General features: G+C 48.0%; 2 protein-coding genes across 21 annotated transcripts in view; one reads left to right on the forward strand and one right to left on the reverse strand.

Moving 5' to 3' along the window:
* Positions 1–20,588, reverse strand: part of AURKC (aurora kinase C) — a 476,131-nt gene that overhangs the window by 315,010 nt on the left and 140,533 nt on the right. The window lies entirely within an intron of this gene.
* Positions 1–20,588, forward strand: part of PEG3 (paternally expressed 3) — a 29,755-nt gene that overhangs the window by 2,749 nt on the left and 6,418 nt on the right. For 2 of the 20 annotated variants that reach the window (XM_067720495.1, XM_067720497.1), the window contains exons 2-9: positions 902–972; positions 11,505–11,583; positions 12,186–12,248; positions 13,991–14,470; positions 14,988–15,071; positions 15,764–15,904; positions 15,987–16,096; positions 19,783–19,885. In XM_067720495.1, coding sequence (XP_067576596.1) covers positions 14,077–14,470; positions 14,988–15,071; positions 15,764–15,904; positions 15,987–16,096; positions 19,783–19,885 — 832 coding nt within the window. In that variant the 5' untranslated portion in view covers positions 902–972; positions 11,505–11,583; positions 12,186–12,248; positions 13,991–14,076. Of the gene's footprint in view, positions 1–901; positions 973–2,454; positions 2,498–2,937; positions 2,973–3,135; positions 3,636–11,504; positions 11,584–12,131; positions 12,249–13,990; positions 14,471–14,987; positions 15,072–15,763; positions 15,905–15,986; positions 16,097–19,782; positions 19,886–20,588 lie in introns of those variants that run through there. The other 18 variants (XM_067720508.1, XM_067720512.1, XM_067720492.1 and 15 more) reach the window with 17 other exon arrangements.

The raw sequence follows: 20,588 nt of genomic DNA on the forward strand, positions 1-20,588 counted from the left end.
ACAGTGGGGCTTGAAACATGTGTCGTCCATGGGGATCATGTTGACAGCCTCAACTATTGTGTAAGGTTAAGTAATGATACCATTATCTACTGGTAATGTTGATGATAATAGCATTAAGATTGTAATATAAGCGAGTCTTTCATGCTACTTAGGTGTACAGCACAGTAAAATTTCTGGCATTGCATCACTGGCTATCGCATGGCAGAACTGGAGTTTTACTCACCTTTCTAAGGGGTGCCTATATCATTATTCCACAAGGTTTCCATGAAAAATGTCTGTAGATTACTGTTTTCCAAAAAGACGTTAGTTGATCTGTAATTGCCATGAGTTCTGAGGTTGAGTTCTCTGAGCCTCTGCTTTTTTGTGTGTGAAATAAGTAGAAAATTATGTTGTGGTGGGAATTAACAGAGATGCTAAAAGTAAGGTGCTAATAAGCACTGTATGAGGCACTTAATTAGCAGTAAATAATACTACCTTCTTAGCTATTTTTTCCCTCCAATTTGTACCTGCAGTGTGTGTCCCTTGCCTTTAGAAGGATGGCCAGTGCAGCATAGCTAATAAGTGGGAGATTGGGGTCTTAAATAGGATTTCTCAATCCCAAGTCTTTACTGTTTTGCTCTGCTTATTAGAGAAGTTTCTAAGACACTCAGAGATTGGCTTGCACACGATTGACATACCCTCACTGGAAAAAAGCTATGATTATAGCCAGGGTACAACATACACCCCAGGGAGCAATGCCGATGGCCCTTCCACCCTGGGAGGAAAAGCTGTTCTTCTTGGTATCATTTTACCTCTACCACTGTAGGAGGCAAAGATGCAGCTGTGTGGGGTCATTTCCAGCCTGGAAATTCAGTAATTGGGAAGTAAGTTCGGTGGCTCACATTTTCTTTTCCTTCCCCAGCTCTACCCTTCTCCGAGACGACTTGCAAGAGGAAGAGGGACTAGGTCCAAACGCTAGGTGGCGGTGTCCAGGTGAGCTGAATTCCCTCCTCGCAGTGCCACACCCATCCTTGGACTGAGCACATCCTTCCTCAACCTGACACTTTCCTACTGTACACGTGTTCCATATGGCCACACGAGCACCCTGTGTGCTCTCTGAGAATGCACAGGCTCTTCTGGTGGGTCACGTGTTCACCAGATTCTCCTTGGTCTTCGCAACATTCAGCTACTCCTTCAGGCCTGCCCTTTCTTTCTTATTGGGTGAATAAAGAAACATGAGAAATTCATTGATTCATCTATCAAACACGGCCCCAAGTGGAAAAGGAAGTGTTTTCCTGGAGCTCATAGTCTTTTGGGTAATGAAAGACATTGAAAAAATAATTGTGTGATTCACGCCTTTGAAAGAGAAGGTTCACTTCAGGCATTACCTTAATCTGGGAGAGGCCATGTAGGGTCTCCCTGAGAAAGTGAGGGACATTAAGGCTGAGCCCTGAAGCGTGGTGGATGGTAGTGTGTCGTGAGAAGAGCAGTCTTAAGGGAGCTGGGAGTCCAGGATCTAGTCTAGACTAGAAGCCTAGAACAAAGGAAAGAAAAGAATGGTGTTTGAGATGAGAAAAAGGTAAAGTGGAGCTGCACTGTGAAAGGCTTTGCAATCCGTGGTAGGTAATTGAGCTTGATCTGAAGCACCATGAGAAGCCATGGCAGCACCATGATAATCAGATTTGTGTTTTAAAAATATCATGTGGTTGCAGGGTTCAGAAGGGGAGGGTAGAAACAGTGGGTCCAGGAAGACCTCTTCGGATCTGGGTGAGAGATGGTGGCTTGGGTTAGGGTCACAGAAGAGGGATAAGTGAATTGGATGGATCTGAGAGAGGTACTGAAGAACCGGGGACTCAGTAGGTCTTGTACTCTTTGTTCATGGTTTGCTCACTGATTCAGACCATACTCAGTGAATCATATCATGGGGGGAAGTGAGCAAAACAGCCAAATATTGCTCATTCTGTCAGCAAGCATTGATACTGTGCCTGATCTGGGACGTGATCATGCTGGACTTCGGGTCTCCGGAAGTGAGTGACATAATCCCTGGTCTCAGTGTCTATTGAATGAGAACTCCAGTTAAGTGGAGAGTAAGAAAACATGCTTACCAAGATTGGTGGCCATGCTGATGGCATGTTACCACCCAGGGAAAGACTAACATGCTGTCCCAGTGAGCCACCGGGGGTGGGTTGGTTTTTTCTGGCCTTGGTGAATGCTTCAGACAGCAGTCCAGTGTCTGGCACTCAAGCCTTTGGAGACTCAGAGGCCCTACTTCACCTGAGGACTCATCTTACATCAGTAGATCCACGTTAACGAAGCTAAGCCATAATGAATTATTGGTTTATGTCGGAAAATAGTGTGACCAAATACGACATTCCTGTTTTCTCAGTTTTGGTAATCGATTCATGGTGGGAGAGCACTACCACAGGAACCTAGATATTCAAAAGTACGCATGATCAGCACATTCTCTCCCTGTAGGCAGACCTACATGGGAAAGGAAGCCATAGTGAGAGCTCGCTTGGTGAGTATGGAATCAGAATGAGAGGATGTGGAAAAGCTTTGGTTGCGCTGGCCTGTAAGGTCACCTGGGGATACCATCTGGTTGCAGTGAAGCTCTTGCTAGGGTCACCAGGACACCAGAAGCCCCTTGTCTGCAGCCCCCGCTCTCCCCAGTCTCCATTCACATTAGGTCTGACCAGAGTAGCGTGCTCTCTCCTATAGATGGTTAAATGAACCATGCTTTGTGGTCTGCCTTTTCATGCCCTCACCCCTTTAAAAAAAAAAAAAATCTGATCAGCCAGTTACTGATGTAAAAATTGGTCAGATATGTCCTACTGGCACAGAAGAGGTTTTATCTCTTTAAAGTAACTTTTTTTCTTGAATCATTTGGGGGCCGACCATAAAACTAAACTCTTAGTTACTGTTTCCTCTTTTTTGAAATTTTTGGGGAAATTCCTCCAGAATGGACAACGATAAGGAACTTTTGCTGCAGAGTGGTAAGTGCTCAGTTTATATGATGGAGGTAAGCCCAGGGCGACGTGGTGATTATCTGCGAGGAGCCACCTGAGAGTCCAGAGGGTGGAGTCGTGGCTGGTACGGTAGGGGTAGTGGTTGTTTACTCCATGCTCACATTCCCCTGTGAAATTGTTACCCAAACAGCCTCTATTGTCCACATGTACCTGTTCATGGTTGACTGGACCACACTGGACGCATCAGCCTAGAGCAGTGGTTCTCAAAGTACAGCTCCTGGTGTGCTTCCTGGATGGCTGTTTCCTGGGGAGCCACAGACCTCCTAAATACCCACCCCGGAAAGGCTGGTGCATTTCTCCCAGTCACCCCAGGCTTGAGAACCACACCCTAGAAGGCATCGAGCTGTAGTGTGCACTCATAATGTCGGAGTGGGGGTGAGCAGAGGCACGGGCTAGCCCAGCTGCTAGTGTTGGGAACCTGAGCTGGGAGGTGAGGCGGGCCCAGGCTGGGACAGCACTTCCCTCCACGTGGTGCTGAAGGAGAGAATGTCGGTTTGCAGAAAGAGGCAGGAGAAAGGAGCAAACAAGAGCAGAGAAGAGACCGCACACCCTGCTGTCCCTGAGAAGCGAAGAAAGTAACGTCCTCGGTTCGTGACTTTAAAGCTCTCAATTCCAGCCCCCTTTAATGAGGTAGGTAGAACGAGAGAGGGGCTGAATCTAGGTGCACCGTGATGAGCACCAAACTAAGTAAGTAGAAACGGGCTTGGAGAAGAGACCATGAGCTTTTCTCACTCGTGGTGGGATGTGGGGAACCTGAGGTCACACAGGGGGCCACAGAATTTCTTTACCTCTCCTCGCGCATCCGGCCACATTTCCAGCCACCACTAGTTGAGTTCCTTCCAGTTCAGTTGAACACTTGACCCACTGATCCTTTGATTGAGGCCAAAGACCCCCCCACTTGTGGCAGGGGTGCCTGATGACTTCCATCTTTGTTTCAGATGAATTAATTGTGAGACTGTGCTTTTGTTTTCTATGCATTTTTGTGAAATAGAAGTAAAGGGCTGTAAAATACTCAGAGAATGGCATAAACACCTCCACATGGACCACAGTGGCAACACTTGTCCATCAGGCAGGACCACTGCCCTGTGGTTGGGGTCCAGCTCTTGCCCGAAACTAACTCTGCATACAGTGCTTATGACACACACATTTCATGCTTAGATGTCCTGTGTATTTAAGAACAGGTCTTTGGAGGTTGAAGAACAGCTGAAACCCCGTAAGCCCCTCTGCCTGGTGTGGAGGGTAAGACCTTTTTCTGACCAGCTGTCCTTGTTTGTCTCCTCTCCTTCCCTCTCCTTGGAGTTAGTGGCTTCCCTTGGCCCCTACGACCAGTGTCAGGCTGGGTCTGTGTGTGTCCCCATCTTCGCCCCCATCCTCTGAATGTGGTCAGACCTTTGGCTTTTAAAATCCTGCCCTTGGGTACTACTTGACTCACGCTGGGACTCCTGCTGCAGAGAGAGTGCGGAGGGAGATGTGGGAGCTTCAGTAACTAGGGTGTGTGAGAGCCCATCTCCAGGCCCGGAAACAAAGCTGATGGGTTTGCCACGTGGCCAGAATTGAGTGTGAACAGTGAGACCGAGAGGACAGCTGGCAGTGAGGTCAGGGTCTAGGTGTGGCGCCCCAGCAGTGGTGTTCTGGCCCAAAGGGTGTGTGGGGAGTGGAGGACTCCACGGGAGCACTGTGGGTGGTCGGAGAGAGGGGGAGCCACGCAGGGGAGGGGGGGTGCTGATGCGCAGTGACTGGCGCAGAGGAGAGGACAGACAGACAGCAGCTGAACTTCCAAATTTATATTCAGGTATTTTTTTCTGATGGTGAACTTAAAATAACATTCTAAGTTGAAATGCAAAATGAAGTATCTTTTATTAATCATTTATTTTTTCGATTTTCCCCGCTTTACGCATGGTCTTCATACAAGTTTTTATGGAAGTTTTCTTCCAGTTTGGTTTTGTATGTACTTCCATACGTTTAAGCACCTATGTAGTTTTTTGTTTTTTGGGGTTTTTTTACGTAAATGAGATCATGCCCAATTCACTAACACTTCAAACTCAGGCTACCAGAGTGAAGTATGTGGGGTGTTAGGCAGTAATATTTGGTTGTGGGGGAGTGCGTGGTGTGCCACCTGGCGAGCTCGTATCACGTGCCCATCACGTTTACAGTCTCCATTATATGCATGTTTCTGTGTGTGTGAACGTAATATTGTGCAGCTGTTTAACAACATCTACAATAACTTCTGTATAAATACATCTCCATCTGCAGCTTTGATTTCTAAAACTTCACTTTATTCCATTGTGTGGACATCCTCATTGTTTTCTGTGTACATATAAATGAGTATATTTGCGGTAAGAATGCCACATATGCTGTATAATTTTATGCCCTTGTATTTTCATTTAATGCTTTAGACATTTTTTACATTGGTCATTTCCATCAAGTGTAGATAAACTGGTATATCCATAGAATGGAAGACTATGTGGCCTTTAGAAAAAATGATATAAATCTATATGTACTGGTTGGAAAGATGTCTATCAAAAATTACTGGGTTTAAAAATACACACAGAACTCCTGGTATGATCTCATTTTGGTAAAAATAAGATGTTATATGTACAGACTTTAAAAGGTTTAGTATAGGAACAAATGTGATCACTGGATGTGGCTTGCAGTTTCTACGTTGGATAATCTGTAATGTTTGAATGTTGTGCTGTCTTCTATGTTTGTAATCAGAAAATAAAGCTACAAAGTTTCTTGGCAACATGACTTAATGTTACATGACATTTTCTTAAAGATTCTATCTGTTTTCATTTCTTCTTGCACGATGAAATTTTGGAGGAATGCTGTCTTTTGAAGGCAATGATTTATTTTTCTGAAAACAAAGTATGTTTGTCATTGGCCTTAGTGGCCTTTGCCTTCTAGAGATGAAATACCGAATTTCTTGGAGGAGAGGCCAGACACCGGCACTGATGTTATTGGTCTTTCCTAATGTCAGACAGAGGCCTGCTCCAACCTTCTTAGAAATCCATACTCGAATAGCTGGTCAGAAATGGAAGTGTTGGCTGATTTTTCTTGCCACTTTCCTTAAAAAGACCCTTTATCATTTACTCCTAAGGAAGTTCCTAGTTCGTATTTAAACAGTTAATGCTTTTCTTGATTTAAAAGTCTTTCTTTACTATAAACTAAATTCCCACATGTGTATATACTTTCACACGAGTCAGATTCTGGAGTGTATTTTGTTCCATCAGTGTACTTTATCATTGCACCCCCATCCTTGTGTTGGAAAGAATACTTCGTGTTCTTATATGTTTGGGTCACTTTACAGACAATCCCCCACCCTTGCTGCACACATACCTTCTTGTTCAGAATTGTCTTGATATTTCTGTACATTTAGTCTTCTGGAGAAACTGGATTCTCAGTTTGTCAAAACTCCCACATTTTATTGGATTTTAACTTATATTCAAGGGAGGATTGACAACAATTTTCATGGTCCTGTGCAAAAACATGTCTTCATTTATTTAGGACCTGCTCTGTGTCCTTCTGTACATTAAAAAAATTTTATTTGGAGTTGCAAATACTTCACTGAATTTATTAATGAGAATTGGTTTATTTGTTTTGCTATTCCTGGAATTTTTTTTCTTGCTGTATTAACTGCCAAGGTTTTTGAATTCAAAATAATGCTTTTTCCACATTTATACCTTTCACTTCTTTTTTATCAGTTGCATTAGCTAGGACTTCCAAAATAGTGCTGAATGGTGGGTATGGTGGAGGGCTTCCCTACCTTTAGTGTTTAATGCTTGCTTGCACTTGAGATAAGTCTTTATTGTGTTTAGATGGTCTCCTAGTCTTACTCTTTGCTAGGGACATACAAGGAAAGGTTGAAGTTTGCAGATGCTTTGTAATGTGCAACAATGCTCATGGAATCCCCTTCCCCCTCTAATCCCTTATATAACAGCCTACCCTAATGGGATATCATCCTTGTATTCCTGGAATAACCTTTCATGGTCAAGGGCTACTATTTAGACTTTTCTAGATTGGATTTAAATGTTTTTGCATCTAAGTAGAAAAAAACCCAAACACAGTTTGTTGAACACCCTCTACGTGCCAGTCCTGTGAAGGTAACAATGCAGTGATGAGAAAGGCGATGTAGTCCTTGCCTCAGGGACTTTGAGGGCTGACATAAGTACAGGTGCTCCCTTTCTCTGTTGGGCTGTGCGTCCCCCATCACATCTTGATTCTGTGATGGCCTTTCTGGGCCGTCCTTGGACAGGCATCCCCCTCGGCTTCAACACTGCCTTTGGTCATGCCAGGCAAGCCCGTGGATGACTCTTCCCTGATGCTTTCTTCCTCTCAGCCACACCCGACATGTATCTTCTGTCCTCTTCAGTGGTAGGCATGGCTGTTGCCATGGAGGCAGGAGCTGGACTGGGGAAGTGGGGGCGAAGTGGGAAGAGCAGTTATGCTTTCGATTGGCCAGAGTCGCTGTCACAGGAGGAGTTCACCTGGGTCTTCCAAAGGGTGAGGTGAGTATGGGGTCCTGGCAGGTGCTAACTCAGCAATGGCCTCATTCCTGGGTGCCCTTTGGGCTGCCAGCGGAGGACAGGGTGAGTCGGGGCTGAAGGCTGGGTCACTCGGCTCCTCCTGAGGGGCCACCTGCAGTCAGGTAAGCCTGTAGGAGAACATTGACCCGTGCTTCCTTTCCCTGCTTTGCCTCTGGTTGCTGTGCAGGGATCTGCCCTGTGTTAGGGCCGCCATTGCATAATAGCATGTTCCCGGATGTGCTCCTTGGGTGACGTTATGTCACCAGCCATCACTCCTGCAACATATTTGAGAGTAGATGTACATACAAGGACTTAGTGGTGGTGGGCAGCTGACTTTGTAGCTTTTTTCTTTTTTAACTTATATTTTTATCTACTTGACTGTCTTTGTCCTTAAGTGGAGACTTGCTGTTTCAAAAGGAATAGGCATTTTTAATGTTTTTTAGATATATGCCAAAATGATATCCAGAAATAGCATTCACACTTGTACCAGCCAGCTTCCCACCAACACTGATTTTTATTTTGAAATAGTTGCCCATTTGGTAAGCGTAAAACGTGTTCACCGTAATATTTTACATTTCTTTGATTTCTGATACAGATGTTGGCTCCTGTCACTGATTTTAGGAGCTGTGTATTAATGTCCTTTATTTTCATGAGGAGCCACTTACTTTTTTCTCACTGCTTTCTAAGACCTATTAACTGTCATCTATGCTGCAAAATATTTTTCCCCCTCCTTTTCTGGTTTGCTTTTATTCTGATTAGTTTTTATAGCGTGGAAAATGTGTACCGTTTTTATTTTCACGTCTGCTGCGTAGCCGTCAGTGGTCTCTGCCATTGAATCTGCTCGAGCATTCTCCTGCCTGTCCCTGTTCTTCACTGTTGTAAACAGTGCTTCTGTGAACACCCTTGTGAACTGTGTCTGTGCTCATGGGCACATAGGTCTGTCAGTTCGAGTTCAGAAGTGGAATCGCCAGGATAGCGAATGGCATTGCATTTATGTACTAATAGTTGCTAGAGTTGTGAGTGCTGTTTCAGCTTGGAGCTGCAGTTTCCCTAAGTACTTCTTGGGTCTGAGGAGTTTCAAAGTTGATTTTTGGGGGTTTTCTAAATTGCCTATCATATCATCTGCAAACGGCCAGTTTAGGGTGTGACCTTGGACTCAGACCAGGGTGGGGGTGGGGTGGGGTGGTGGACAGGGAGGGGAGGAGACCCCTCAGCATTAAGGTGGTAGTGCTGCCAGCACCCACTCAGTGGGCAGCATGGTCTCGAAAGACCTCCACTAGTGCTTTTGTTTATCATTTTGTTTTAACTGTGAATTTATTTTTTTGACTAGTTAATACATGTCATGATAAAATAAAAACAAAAGGGGACTATACAATGAAAAAGTTAAGTCGCCCTTCCTCCCCTGGCCCCCAGTTCCCTTCCCCAGGGGCAGTCACTATTAATCACTATTTTTTTTTTTTTTTTTTGCGGTACGTCGGCCTCTCACTGTTGTGGCCTCTCCCGTTACGGAGCACAGGCTCCGGACGCGCAGGCTCAGCGGCCATGGCTCACGGGCCTAGCCGCTCCGCGGCATGTGGGATCTTCCCGGACCAGGGCACGAACCCGTGTCCCCTGCATCGGCAGGCGAACTCTCAACCACTGCGCCACCAGGGAAGCCCATTAATCACTATTAACAGTCTCTTCTGTGTCCTTCCAGAAACCGTCTAAGTAAATGACATCTGTTTTTATAATTCCTTAGAATGCTGTGCACATTGGTGTGTCCCATTTTGCACTTAACTACCTTAGAGGTCGTCTCATATCCATTTATTTACAATTGCCTCGTTATTTTAAAAGGTTTCATAATCATAAACATAACCATATTTTGCCCATTGTCATAACAGTACTTCAATGAATATATTTTTGCACGTATGTCATTACATAGCTCTGGGATAAATTCATAGTAGAGTTAATAGGACAGGATATTACATTTTTTAATTTTGATAAGTAACCAATTTGCCCTTTATAAAATTTGCAGGATATGTGTATCCAGTTTTTTCTTCACACAACATATATGTTATCTATCTTTATGATTATTCTGTTCCCAAGGCCCTTTCTTACTCTCAAATGAATTTCCTCTGCCATTGTGGGAAGGAGTAGGTAAGGTCCAACTGTTTTTCAGGTTTTTCTATTAAAAATCTTTCCTTTTTCAACGCCCTTGCAGACCAAGGGCTGTTTCGTCGGCCTGGTCAGAAAATCTTGAGCACATTTAACAGGGATCACATTTGTTGACTCTAGTCCTGAATTTGAATTGAGAAAAGGAATAGGTGAATTTTCAGCATACAAGTTGGCATCTACCTTGTGACAGGATATTTATGGGTGTTCACATGGTCATATTATCAATGAGCAGGAAGTCCTCCGTCTCTTTTCTGTGCTCTGGAAGGGTTTTTATAACATGGTAAATACATCGCTCATGGAAATTTTATGGGAAGTTGCTCCTTCGGTCATTTCATCTTTTTAAATTTCTTCCCTGGATTTTCCTCTGCTTCCTGAGTCAGGTTTACCAAATATTTATATTTTCTTAGCAAAATTGTTGCTTCCTTATCAAACTTTTTAAGCCTTACAGTTCTTAAGTATAATTTTTACCTACTGGTGCTTTATGCTTCAAACACATGCCTAGTGGGAAGAAAAATTAATGCGATTAGAGAAGTATGTATACAAAGTCAAAGTTGTCCCTGTTTCCCAATTTCATTGTCAGGTTAGAAGATCCCGTCCCTGCTCCAGGATTATAAAAATTAATCTTTTATTTATTTTGATCTTAGTTTTAGCATTTTCATATATGTTGTGACCTCTTTCCCCAAGTGAATGATTGGCTAGATCTCCTGTTACCATTATTATTTATTGAAGTAATCTATATGCATTCGTTACTATTTTTTAATGCCACTTTCATAGAATTCTACATACTCAATTGTGTACATACAGTAAACTTATATTACAATTCTTAAATGAATCAGTCTTCTTGTCTTTTTTGGTCCTTTTTTAGGTGGTTGGTTTATTGCTTTGGCTTTGATGGTATAAACAAGAACATCATTTGTTACTTTTTTGTCGTCTTTCTGCCTTTAGGCATCATACTAGAAAAGAACTTTCTTAACCCTGAGATTATATTAAGATACTTCTTTTTTGTGTGTGGTTTGTTGGCCTTTTGATGTATGAACTTTCAAAATATTGATCCAAGTGAAATTCTTCCAGGTCAACTTTAGAACCATTGTGAAGTTCCCCAACATTTATATTCTTTGAAATTCCACTAGGTAGTATAGGGGGTATTTAGAGCTTTCATATGCTAGATCCGTATATCTTCCATGATTATCCTGTGTCTCTCTGGTTATTGCCTTTTCTATTGCCATATAATGTATAAGTTTGTTCCTATGGGTGCTGTCTTCTTCTGTTAAATCTTTTGTATTTTTACAATGGAGTTCTTCCCATTTTTTCAAATTGGTTATTGTCGGTCCATATTTAGGGAGTCTGTTATAAATGGGTTTCTTACTAAATTATTATTACTATTATAAGGTCTGTTTCCACTGATTTGCAATATCTGAGTGGACGGTCTTACATAAGAGAGTGATAATTTTATATCTTTCTTTGTTCATGCCCCAGATTTTCTTGTAATTGGCTGAAACTCTGTAGAATGATGTTCATTAGCCATAGTGTTAAGACTGTTATGTCTGCTTTTATAAGTGAGTTTGGTCTGCAGTTTGCTAGTGCTCTCTTTGTCTTAGATGTTTTAATTATTCTGGTTTCGTAAAGAAAATTTGAAAGCTTTCTGCTTCTTGTCTCTGGTTGGTCTATATGACATGGGAATGGGCCTTTTCTTGAATATGGTATATAAGGCCTCACTCCCAATGCTCTCTTGGTCCACAGCCATTTGGAGAGTGAATTCTCTGACACTCTTCACATTTCTTCCATGTTTACTTGTCCATGTATTTCTTTAAAATGTCTGCAGGTCCCTGGCATTTTGACTCTGTTCCTGTGGATAAGAACACTTGTTCTGAAGTTCCAGAAAGGATCCTATTCCCAAACAGGTGATTTACATACCCAAGGGTGTCCTGTGGCCTCTGAGAGGTGGGGCTGCTGTCATCTAGGGGACTGGAGTTCTCTCTGGAATTGGATGCCACAGAGCAGGCTTGGGCTCCCTGCCCGCCCCTCTGTCCCGCACAGGCCTGCTGGCTTTTGAGGACCCTGCTCTTGTCACGGCAGTCCCTCTTAGCCAGTTGTTGGGTAAACTCGACTGTGTTCTCTTGTCCCAGCTGTCTCATCAGCTCTCCAGAGCCTGGACGCTTGCCCTTTCTTTCCCCTGCCCAGCAGGGTGTTGTCTAGTGTCCTGTTTGTCATCGAGGAGGGCAGGGCAGGCAGGGCGGGAGTGGCAGGGTCTCCAGGGTCTCCGAATGGAGGTACATCTGTGTAGTTGGTGCTGAAGCTCCAGAGGATGATGCAGAGAGAGTGGGAGGGCAGTTTACACGGGGCGGAGCGGAGCCCACCACTGTCTGGAGAGAGTCCCCTGCATTCATGCCCAAATGATGAAGGCTACTTTGAGACTGAATAATTGAAACATCTTTTGTTTTCTCTTTAGACATTAAAAAAAATTCTTTTTAACTTACTGGTTTTTTCCTTTTAAAACAAAAAGAATTTTTGCTGCATGTGGTTTTGTTCTTCTCTGGAAGTAAAGCCAGAAGTACAAAACTGTCAGGTAAGTTAATTCACCCAAACCTAGATTTCTTTCCTGTATTGCCTACTTTCTTGCTCCAGTTGTGGCTGACCACTAATAACAAGGCTACATAATAGAAACCACATGCAACTAAAATGGTTTAGGTGAAGGGAAACGTATAGCCTTAGTTGGTTACGTTAGAACAAAAGGAAAAGGGAAAACCAGCTTTTATACTTGGTCTAAAAAGTTTTCTTAAGAAGGGAGGGAGCAGAGACTAAAGGACAAGTAAGGAAATAAATGATACAGAGGATTATCAAAGTAGAAAGCTGGTTCTGTGGAGGCAAGCTAGATATTTGAAAAGATTGATAAAAGCAGGAGGATGTGCAGGGGTGTGAAGAAGTCCTATGGTCGCTTGATCACTTTCTCACCATTGATATGAATAATAGGTGTTTATCACCTGTGTAGGGTTTCTGTGGGTTCACTGGTACTTCCTTTAACCTTCCCCCTCTGTGCTAGGCAGCGCTGTAAGAGAGCTCCACATATACCGCACAGTGCTTCCCATGCCTGTTTGTCGGGAATACCAGGAAGGGGCTGGTAGAAAAGTGGGCAGGTGAGGGTAAGTGAAATGCCAGGGTGTTCTTTTGGAAACAGTGCTGCAGAGCTTAACCCAGAAACTGCACTGTGCTTCTGCAGGCCTGTAGTAAGAATGCATGCCTGTGTCTAAAACCAATTTTAAAATGGGTTTGCGTACATTATCTTCAACATGCTCTATCAGTGTTGATACCTGACTCTTCCAGTGATGGAAAAGTTCGTCTCTCATCCCTTTACCAGAGTTTACAGTGGGGGCATAGGCACGTGAGCTCAAATATTTAAGACTAAATGCAGCAAGTGCTTGGAACACTAGTAGAGGAAGTGAGTCTCGGGAAGGGTCCCAGAGGATGTGGTGTTAGCACGAGCCCAAGGCTGGGCTGTGGGGCAGACGCTCCTCAGAAGGGTGGGCACTGCTGACGCAGGGGTCCTGAGCTTTCCTGCAAACTCAGATGCTGTCCAGCCACTCTGGCCAATAGAACTTGCTCCCACGAGGGCGATGTTCCGTGTTGTGCAGTAGGGTAGCCGCTGGCGCTTGGAATGTAGCTGGTGTGACAGAGGAGCTGAACTTTTAATTTCGTTGAATTTTAACTTAACAGCAGCGCGGGTTCAGGGAAATTATTAAGAGCACTTGCAATCGCATTACCCAGAGCTGAGCACTTGTAACATTTTTCTGTGGTCTTCTACCTTTCACGTGTTGTATGCTGTTTTAACAACCATGTTAGGGGAAGAAATGCTCAGAAATGGCAGAATTGAGCCCCTCACGACCCCCTTTCCGTTTTTGCTAAGAAAAAATACCGACATCCCATTTTAGTAATGGCCAGCACCTTGGGCATCCCCATGTGCTGTGTGCTGGGTGGTTAGGCCTTTTAGGTGTATTGGCTTATTTAAGCCTCACAGTTCTAGAAGGGGTGTAGGTCTGTTGTTCCCATTTTGTAGATAAGGGGACAGACGGCAGGACGTGGGCTGTGTGGCCCAGGGTCACAGAACCAGTTAGTAGCAGAGCTCACTCCTCACACGGGTGTGTGTGGTGCTTTAACGCCTGCCTGTGCATGTGTCTGTGTGTTGGGGTTTGATGCCTCTCTTCTGCCCTTGGCCTGTTCACAAAGCACTGTTGGTGCCCTTGTCGGGCAGCCCCACACTGCTGCCTGGTCCTCGACTTCTGGGACATGTGTATGTCTCCTTACGATCCGCAGGTCCCTGAGTACTGACTGTCCCAGGCTGCCGCGTCTTTCCTGTTGACTCATGTTGGGTTCCTCCAGTGAAAATTTTCCTTAGAGAGATGCTGCCTCCAAAGTACTTGTCTGCCACCAAACCCAAGAGGTCTTGGGCCCCAAATCTGTGTGAGCTAGACAGTGACTTGTCTCAGGAGCCGGATGCCGCCATAGGAGAAGCCGCCACTGACTCTGAATTCTTTCATCAGAGGTTTCGGAACTTCCTCTACGTGGAATTTGTCGGGCCTCGGAAGACCCTGCTCAAACTCCGAAACCTCTGCCTCGATTGGTTGCAGCCGGAGACTCGCACCAAGGAGGAGATTATCGAGCTCTTGGTCCTCGAGCAGTACCTGACCATCCTTCCAGAAAAGATCAAGCCTTGGGTGCGTGCAAAAAAGCCAGAGAACTGCGAGAAGCTCGTTACTCTGCTGGAAAATTACAAGGAGATGTACGAACCGGAAGGTGAGCGGGAGAGGAAGGCGGAGCTCCCTGGGGTGCCCCGCGCAGTGCCCCTGATGTTCTAGGCCGATCGTCCTCTTCGCGGGGAGTGGGGGACTGCCCTGCCATAGGACGTAGGTGGCCTCCCGGCCTTTCTGCCCACAGCGTGCCAGTTGCACCTCCCTCCCCAGCTGTGACAGCCCAATGAGAGCCGGTGCCCCGTGCCCCCGCGGAGCAGAATCCCTCCTGGTTAGGATGCGAGAGGGAAGGAGACCGTGGGCCTCTGACTGGAAGGGAGCCTGCACACACCGCGCCCTGGCCCAGGCTCTGGAACCGGGGCGGGGGCAGGGGGCACCCCAGCAGGTTGTACCTGGCGCTGCCATCGGGAGGGTCACAGCCTCGTTCCTGCCCAGCAGGGGCGGAAGGGCGGGGCGAGAGGGTCTGACCACTGCAGCAAGGGGTGGGGGCCAGCCGGGGGGGCTACTTAGAGGGGACCGGCGAGCACGGACGAGACCTTAAGTCGTGTGTGGTGCCCTCTCAGACGACACCAGCAGTGACGCCCACAGCGAAGGCAGCATGAGCCGGAAGACAGCAGAGGCCCCGCCGCCACACTCCGCCTGCTGCAGTGAGTAGCCCAGTCGCCGTGCCATCCAGGCCGCGCAGGACTTCCCTGGGGCAGGGCTGCTGCTCAGAGGTCTGAGGGGGAAGGAAATCAGTGAGGATGGAAGGAGTCGTTCTTATGTCGAAGCAGACACATGTGTGGCGTGAAATACAACTGTTTCTCTTAATGATGAGAGAAAATGTTTAAAGCTATGTGAATTTTGCAGTAGGCCGTTTCAGGTTGTGTCCACAGCCTCCCAGGAGGGGCAGAGTTCATCACCCCTTTGCCTCCAAAGCTGTTTTATTTGTTAAAGTTTCTTCGGTGAACTTTTTGAAGGAGCGTTGCTTTTGGGGCAGGTGGGTGTTTCATTTCTTTGGGGTAAAGTTACGTGCACATTAAGACTGACTGGGGTAAGCGAGGCGGTGGAGGGTCTGAAGTCCATTTTCCCGAACGTGGACCTGACCACGTGGGAGTTGGGAGACCAGGAGAACCTGAAGGGGGAACCAGCTCCTCAGCTCAGTGTTAGCCCTGACTGAGACCAGGCCCGCCTAGGCAAGGCCCCCAGAAACTGGTCCGGGGCCCGGGTGTCGGGTTGCACTTGGGACCCCTGTTCAGGATCCGTCTCCTAGCATCCCTTCCAGAGGGGTATGTGCACGTGAAGTGAGCGCACTCGTGTCAGGACACGTGGTCAGCTCCTGAAATGTCTGCTTCCTCAGGTGACCGGGACTGGGACCGGGACTGGGACCGAGACTGGGACCGAGACTGGGAGCGAGCCCGCGAGCGGGAGCACCGGAAGGGCAGAGGCAGGGACCTGGAGTCCCGGGCCCGCTGGCCGTACGCCCGGAGCCCCAGGAGCAGTAGGTCCTCCTCCGACTGCTCCCCAGTGCGCGTGCCAGGTTGACTGTGCCTTGTTCCCTCATGACGCCTGTTGTCTTCCAGGGTTTCATCAGCGGGATCTTTCCCTTCCTCTGATGGAGAAAGTGGCTTTTGCAAAGGAAAGAGAGCACAAACATCGGGACTCTGTGATGGATTACGAGACAAGATCACAGGTATGCTTAGGTCTCCACTCATTCTAGGAAGGCTGTCTTCATTTCATGGCAGAGATGCCTTTCTTTCCCGAGAGGCTGAGTTATCTGCCCGCTAGAATCCTACCTGGATTGGGGAGAGCCCCAGCGACTCCCCAGGAGCCTGTCCTGTCCCCAGGGGTGACTGGTGGCTGGGGAACTGCTGCCTGTTTTCTGGTTCATCTACGGGATCAGAGGAGCACTTTTCCGCTCAGCGTTTGTGTCATGTGGTGCGTCGTCCGCAACGGCTGTTCCTCCTGGGCCAGGGAAGCCCATCGATCCTGCAGGTGTTTCTGGTCCTCAGTAGGGAGCCAGGAAAGTTGCACATCCACAGAGCAGACTTGGGGGAGAGCAGAAGGCCCCGGGGCCTGGAAGAGCTGGGTCTGGAGCCTGGCTCTGCCACCTGCTAGCTGTGCAGCCTCAGACCATTAACGAAGCCGAGCCTCGGTTTCCTCACCTGTGAAGTGGGCGGGCTGTTGTGAGGAATGGGTGAGAGTCACACGTAGATGGAACCGACGCAGTGCGATGCCTGGCACGAGGGAGGCGCTGTGGGCATCACTGGCTGTGGGTACAGGGAAGACGGGCCTTGAGAGAGAGGGTCACGTGTGACACGGCAGCGTGGAGGAGGGTGCGGGGCCTGCGGCCCTGGGTGCATGGTGGTGACCAGGCGGGACCCGTCCTGGGAGCCTCCTGTCTTGTAACAGGAGGGTGTTCAGCAAGCATGCGGGGAGTCTCTGTAGAGAGAGATGCTGTGCCTGACGCTGGCTGTCCAGCTCGCTCTTAAGGAAGAGACAGGGTAGCGGACTGTCACAGGGACAGGAGCAGCTGGCCAGGTGCCCCCTGGGGCGGGGGATCCCAGGAGAACCCAGCACAAGCCCCGAAGCGGCACCAGATGAAAGCCAGAGTGGGTGGAATGCAAGGGCAGAGGTGCAGTCTGTCCCCAGTGCCCCGAGATGCGGTAACGGTACTCCCTGTGGTGGGGTTTGAAAGGTGGGGTCAGGTGACAGAGGGCTCTGAATTCTACCCCCAAAACTCCTGTCGTTTGTCCTGTGTCCTGGAGGCAAGCCAGAACGCGCAGGTGTGTGAGAAGGAGGGGGATGGCATCCCGTTACTGAAAGCAGAGCTTCTGCGGCAGCAGTACCGATGGGGGAGGGGATGTGGAGGGGGGGCTGGGTCGGAGGTGACCCCGGTGCTCCAGATGTGTGTTATGACCTTGTCCCAGGGAGAGGCCTCTATGTGTGGGACACACTTAGTTTGTCACTAATTTTGGTTTCTTATTTGGAGAAACCAAATTGACCAAATTTTAGGAATCCAGATAAAAACATTAAATCGTAGAAACTCTGAAGAAGAAACCTCTTTAGTGTGCATTTGCCCCCACGAAGTGATGGATGTCAGGGGTTTCCAGTTAACTGCTCTGTGAGCCTGGGACCAAGCGTTCACTCATCTTCAGGGAAAACAGGAACTGCGGGTGTCCTTATTTGGGGGTGTTAAAGTACTCTTATGAAATGAAGGTGATAGCAGATTGGCAGTGGGATTGTGTCTTATTTTGCTTTTCAAATGCCCGTCCTCGCTACTGGAAAGCGTTGGTCCCCTGTGTGTGGTCCAGAGGTCTGGGAGCCACTGGTTCCTCCTACCTTGGTGTCATAGAAATAACAAACAAAGTTCTCATCTTCCTTCAGCATGCATTGTTCGTGTGTGTAGGTCATGTGAGGATGCAGCAGTGTGGGTGGTGTTCTCCGGACAGCATCTGTAACAGGGAACGTGGCGGTGGCTTGTGCCACCTTAGATCCGTGGTTGATCACAGATACAAAGAGAACAGCTGCTTAGGGCTACCCACTTGAATAGGTCAACTTAATTTAAGTCAAAGCAGCATTTTTATTTCCTAGCAACAACGTAGTCCAAAATTTAACATACATTACATTTATGTTACTCAGATTAGGCAAGCGGAGAGAAATATATGAAAAATGCCCCTTCCCTTTTGCCATCGCCCTTTGGCGTCTGTTAGCACCAGGGCTGGTGCCCTGCTGGCACCCTCAGCCCCCCGGGGTCTTGACCTCATCTGCTCTCTGGCAGCCCGCAAGTTAGGAGTTCTGGTTCCCTCCCTCTCCCACCACAAATACATCTGTGCTCCCAGCAGGCTTCTCCCACTTTGCAGTAATCCAGGGCTGAGGCCTTAGGATGGAGGCACTATCGGCCCCGAGCCCAGCGGGGTGCCCGCTCTGGGGAGCCGCCCTCTGACAGGAGGAGACAGGCTCCCACCAGAAAGGGTGGCCGGTGGTGGTCCCAGCCGATTTTGCAGTGAGTGCTTCCTGATCTTTTGTAGTGTGTTGTCCTAAAAATCCTAAGGCCTGGCCTGGTAAGAGTTCGTTTTTGAAGTTCTGCTTAGTGTTGGTGGTGGCCTTTTGCTTTTTAATCACTGCACATTGGCAGTTGTCTTACAAATGAGGCTTTCCTCATAGACCCCAGTGCCTGTGCCTGTTTATTTTTTTCAGTAGGCGATGCACCTGATTGTGTCTTTTTTTGTGTGTGTGTGTGTGCATTTGTGCATGGCTGTAATATCTGTGCCACTTTCCAGAACTGTAGCAAATTTAATATCAAAATATCTTTACCTAATAGTTCAGTAGTGACAACAATTTACCTTTCGCTTACACGATTTTTCTCCATGCTTAAACAACAAATCACATCGCAGGACATCCACTCCCACAGTGCTACAGGGCAGGCCGATGCCCTTCTCTCCATTTCACAGATGAAGGACCTGAGGTTTGGAAAGACGTCTGCTCCCAGGGTTGCTCGGTCGTAAACGGTGCATAAGCTCCTTTGACCCTGGAGTCTTCTCTGGCCCCACAGCCTGTGGGCTTCCCACGGCTCCACCTCGCGCCTTGAGTCTGTCTCCAGGCTCCCTGGGACCACGACTCCCCGAAACTAGTGACGTTCTAGTGCAGCAGTGAGAAGAGGTCCTGTGAGGTCCTGTGCAGGAGGCTGTCCCGCGTGATGTGGGGACTCCTAAGATGCTTTGCAAGGGAATGTGTGTCAAAGCAGAAAAGGCAGCTGGGAGAGGAAGGTGCTCTGTGCTTAAGGTCACCCCCGGGTTCTTCAGAACTTGTCCATACCCAGCAGGGCCCACAGTGTACGGCGGAGGCGGACACAGGACACAGCGGGCCTGGGGATGGAAGCCGGTCGCTCTGCTGACCAGGTGTCTGGAAACGCTGTGTGCAGTTGACACTGGGCCTGTTGAAGCTTCCCACCCCTGTCCGGGCCAGAGTCCCACCACCACTCACCACCCCACCCACGGCCTCTGCAGTCTTTGCTCACCATCCCAGCCCACCCTGAGCTGTCCCCCCGCTAAAGCCGCTTAGCGCTGACTCTCTGCCCCCACCTTGTTGTTTACTGTTCTCTGGTTGTTTCTCTCCAAACAAATGGTAAGCTGCACGAGGGCAAGGCATATGTGTCCTACGTCTTTGGGGGCTTCCTCAGAGTGTAGCACCAAGGTAGGTGCCGAGGAGGTCCCTGGTAGAACCTGACTCGGATCGTTCGGAACCCCAAGCGGTGTGAGCACTTGCTGCACACCGTGTGCGCGTGTGTGTGTGGCTCCCATGCCGCCAGCGTTGTCCTGTCCTTGTCGCCCACGGGAGTGGACTCCACTGAGGAGAGGTGTGCATTTGCTGTTGCAGGATGCGGTGTCGTACCAGGATGTGGTGGCCCTCACCGAGGACCGGAAGCCCCAGAACCCGGTTCAGGACAACATGGAGAACTACCGGAAGCTGCTCTCACTGGGTGAGCGCTGCTCTCCCGGCCTGGCCCCTCAGGCTGCTGCACGGAGTCAGGGTCCGCAGTGTGTGTGGACTCGAGGGGTCAGAGGCCCTCAAGCGGCTCCCAGCCCAGCAGAGGCATAATCGATGAGGCTGTGTTTTACGAATCCTCTGGCTTTGGGGGAAGAGTGTGTAGTGTGGGGTCAGGGAGCCCAGGAGACAACTCTTGCCCCCAAGAGTGCTGACCCTGGAAATTTAAATACTCATTTCGGATGGGGTTCCAAGTTCCAGTTTGGATTCCCCTGGAAGACATCTGGCTCAGGTCCTAGTAGGCGGTTGGCTCTGCAGGAGTGTTGTGTGGGCAGTGGAGCCTTGAGGAGCTCCCGTGTTTGGAGACCAGGTGGGGAAAACAGGCACGAGTAGGAGGAGAGCCAGGAAGCCCAGTGAAAGGATGTCAGGACTGAGGAGGTGGTTACGAGAAGGGGAAGACTGAAAAGAACGCAGTAAATTTAGAAGGCACTCGGAGGTCTCTGTACAAACTTCTAGGTGGAGTCAGGAGAATTAACTAAAATTCAGACCAGCAGAGGCTAAGGAATGAATAATAAGGAAATGAGACTGCAGACAGAAGACATGGTAGGGCTTGGATATGGGCCCCTTCACACTTCGTGGCTGAGAGAAAGACAGACATCATTTATGGTGATGAGCCTTGGTCCCCAACTCGAGTGTGA

The sequence above is a fragment of the Pseudorca crassidens genome, chromosome 20, assembly GCF_039906515.1.
Source record: "Pseudorca crassidens isolate mPseCra1 chromosome 20, mPseCra1.hap1, whole genome shotgun sequence".
NCBI classification, from domain to species: Eukaryota; Metazoa; Chordata; class Mammalia; order Artiodactyla; family Delphinidae; genus Pseudorca; species Pseudorca crassidens.